At 55.8% G+C, this 3,311-nt stretch overlaps 1 protein-coding gene across 1 annotated transcript in view; it reads left to right on the top strand.

Moving 5' to 3' along the window:
* Positions 1 to 3,311, top strand: part of MLLT6 (myeloid/lymphoid or mixed-lineage leukemia (trithorax homolog, Drosophila); translocated to, 6) — a 24,143-nt gene that overhangs the window by 14,421 nt on the left and 6,411 nt on the right. Inside the window, exons 11-14 of the mRNA XM_011960005.1 lie at positions 53 to 250; positions 340 to 428; positions 1,556 to 1,905; positions 2,357 to 2,447. Coding sequence (XP_011815395.1) covers positions 53 to 250; positions 340 to 428; positions 1,556 to 1,905; positions 2,357 to 2,447 — 728 coding nt within the window. The remainder of the gene's footprint in view (positions 1 to 52; positions 251 to 339; positions 429 to 1,555; positions 1,906 to 2,356; positions 2,448 to 3,311) is intronic.

The raw sequence follows: 3,311 nt of genomic DNA, 5'->3' as shown, positions 1-3,311 counted from the left end.
CCCGCCTCCGCCCGGCCTCGCCCCGCCCTCAGGTTCCTCGCTCTCTCCGCAGTCGTGGAGATGCTGAAGGCGCTGCACGCGCTGCAGAAGGAGAACCAGCGGCTGCAAGAGCAAATCCTGAGCCTGACGGCCAAAAAGGAGCGGCTGCAGATTCTCAACGTGCAGCTCTCTGTGCCCTTCCCTGCCCTGCCTGCTGCCCTGCCTGCCGCCAACGGCCCTGTCCCTGGGCCCTATGGCCTGCCTCCCCAAGGTGAGGGGATCCCGCCCAGCCTGGGAGAGAGGCTCCTGCCCTGCAGTCCGGACTGGCTCTGACTGCAGCCTGTGACATCCCTCCCACAGCCGGCAGCAGCGATTCCTTGAGCACCAGCAAGAGCCCTCCGGGAAAGAGCAGCCTTGGCCTGGACAACTCGCTGTCCACTTCTTCTGAGGTGGGCGCTACGAGGAGCGGGGCAGGAAGGAGGGGGAGACTCAAGGCTCTCCTGGTCCCATCTCTTCCCCGCAGCTATTGGAGTCTGGGCAGTGAAGTGACTGACTGAGCAATTGATTGATCCATTCAGTTCTCCCTTAATCAAGTAATATTTATGAGGTGCCCACTTAGTGCCAGGCATTGGCTAAGCAATCAGTGAGCAAAATGGGCACAGTGCTGCTTCTGAAGATAGGCTACCCCAAGCAAAGAAGGAGTAATTACAAACTGGGAGACATGTTAGGGTGGAGAGAAATTGAAGGCTGTGAGAGAGAGAACGGGGGAGGGCTGCTTCTGTGGATAGAAAGTGGCTAGGAAAGGCCTCCTTGAGAAGTATTTGTGAAGGGTTTTTATAGCGCTTCACACAAAATAATTCCTGTGTAATTGGTGGCAGTTGGAATAGCAGTTGCTATTGCGTTGTGGTTATTACTGGAATCCAACAAACTGGGTTCTTGTTCTCTCTGCAATTTGTTAACTGTGTGACTTGGGCAGTAATAATCAAAATAATAACCAGCATTAATTGCACACTTGCCCTTTGTCATGCCCTGTGCTGAGATTTTTTAAAGCATTCATTTAGTCTTCATAGTAAGCCTGTGGAATAGGTACTACTATTACCCTCCAGCTTATGAGTAACTAAACTAAGACAGGTTGAACCCAAGGTCACCCAAGCCATTGAATTGTGGACATAGGATTTGAACCTGAGCCTTTCACTTCAGCTGTAGTGCTTTTGCCTGCAGAGTTACTTAACCTGTGCAAGAATCAATGGCTTCACGCATAAAATGAGAATAGCAAGATAGCACAGGTCAAGCCCTCAGCTCAGGATCTGGTTCGCCAGATGGTCACCACCATCATCATTGTCCATTGTTAAATGAGGATGACGAGGGGCGCTGGGCTCTCAGGAAGGAGTCAGGAAACATGATTTGTGAAGACAATTTGGACTCTTAGCCCTCATTCCCAGACCTTGCTTCTTCCAGGGTGCCTGGGGGTGAAGTGGGGGTTGCTGTGCTCTGTGAGAATGCTGGTGGGTGTTGGGCCAGGGGCCAGAAAAGTCATGCTGGCCCTCTGACCCCTCCCTTCCCCCTCCCTCCCCAGGACCCACACTCAGGCTGCCCGAGCCGCAGCAGCTCGTCGCTGTCCTTCCACAGCACGCCCCCACCGCTGCCCCTGCTCCAGCAGAGCCCTGCCACTCTGCCCCTGGCCCTGCCTGGGGCCCCTGCCCCGCTCCCGCCCCAGCCACAGAACGGGTTGGGCCGGGCACCCGGGGCAGCGGGGCTGGGGGCCATGCCCATGGCTGAGGGGCTGTTGGGGGGGCTGGCAGGCAGTGGGGGCCTGCCCCTCAATGGGCTCCTTGGGGGGTTGAATGGGGCTGCTGCCCCCAACCCCGCAAGCTTGAGCCAGGCTGGCGGGGCCCCCACGCTGCAGCTGCCAGGCTGTCTCAACAGGTGAGGGAGAGCTCAGCCCTGGGAAAGGGAACAGGGTGGGGGGCTGGCTCTGGGAAGGGAGGGATTCTCCCCAAAACACCCACAATCCCTAAAAGGAAAAATGGCCTCTCGTCTCACAGGGTATATAATCCTACTCACTTCTTGGCCTCTAGGGACTCCACAGACTGTTAGACATGAGTGTCCCCTGGACGGTAGCTCCCCAGGGACAAAAGAATTGTTGACTTCCTCTCCTCCACTCTAGGATTTCCTTCTGGGACAATTCTTCCAAATCAGACCTGTATCCCTCCCACTGCACCCTATGAGCACAGTGCTCTAAGATCACACATCGCTGCCTTGCTTACCCCGGGTCTGAGGGAGTCTAGGGGCTTGGGAATGGAGCAGGAGTGTTTCCCTGGCCCTCCCCCATGGTCTGTGTGTTGTCTGCTCCCCCCCCACTCCACCCCCACCTCAGCCTTACCGAGCAGCAGAGACACCTCCTTCAGCAGCAAGAGCAGCAGCTCCAGCAACTCCAGCAGCTCCTGGCCTCCCCGCAGCTGACCCCGGTAATGCCCCTCCCTTCCCTGCCTCAGGGGCCCCTTGGTCTGCCTGGAAGGGCTCATCCCAGAGGATCAGGGCCAGCCAGAAGAGGGCAGGAGCAGAGAGAGGTGGGGGAAGCTCCAGGCTGGGCCTGTGAGACTGGGGCTGGGCCCTGTGGAGCATCCATGGGAGGAAGGGGGATAAGATCACGCCCAGGGTCCCCCGGGCATTGAGAAAGGGCTGCTGTAATAGCCCCAGGTCCGCATCCTGGTGAGAGAGACTGGAGGGCAGCAAGTCCTCAGTTATTGAGCATTTCAGTCCCAGCCCCAAAGACATTCAGGGGAAACTCCAGGGTCTAAGTGGCTGACAGGTGACACCACCCTCAACCGTAGTATCTTCTTTGGGTCTGTCTCCTGTTGGGTCAGCTGAAACTACCTTTGGAGAAAAGGGGTTTTACTTTTTAAAAATGAGGGAAGCAGCCGGGCGTGGTGGCTCATGTCTGTAATCCAAGCACGGGAGACTGAGGCAGGCAGATCGCTTGAGCTCAGGAGTTTGAGATCAGCCTGGGCAACTTGGCGAAACCGCATCTTTACAAAAAATTAACTAGGCGTGGTGGTGCACGCCTGTAGTCCCAGCTACTCAGGAGGCTGAGGCAGGAGAATCGCTTGAACCTGGGAGATGGAGGCTGCAGTAAGCTGAGATGACGCCAATATACTCCAGCGTGGGTGACAGAATGAGACCCTGTCTCAAAAACAAAACAGGGAGTTGAAAAAATAAGAAAAATAAACATTTTCATATCAAGAAACATTAGACAGGAAACCAATTCAGCTGGCTGCCTGTAGGGACCAGATGGGAGCAGGAGGAGTAAGTTCTTAAGGTAAACTTTGATA

The sequence above is a fragment of the Colobus angolensis genome, unplaced genomic scaffold (genome assembly GCF_000951035.1).
Source record: "Colobus angolensis palliatus isolate OR3802 unplaced genomic scaffold, Cang.pa_1.0 Scaffold50, whole genome shotgun sequence".
NCBI classification, from domain to species: Eukaryota; Metazoa; Chordata; class Mammalia; order Primates; family Cercopithecidae; genus Colobus; species Colobus angolensis.
This window is presented reverse-complemented; position numbering and strand designations above follow the sequence as displayed.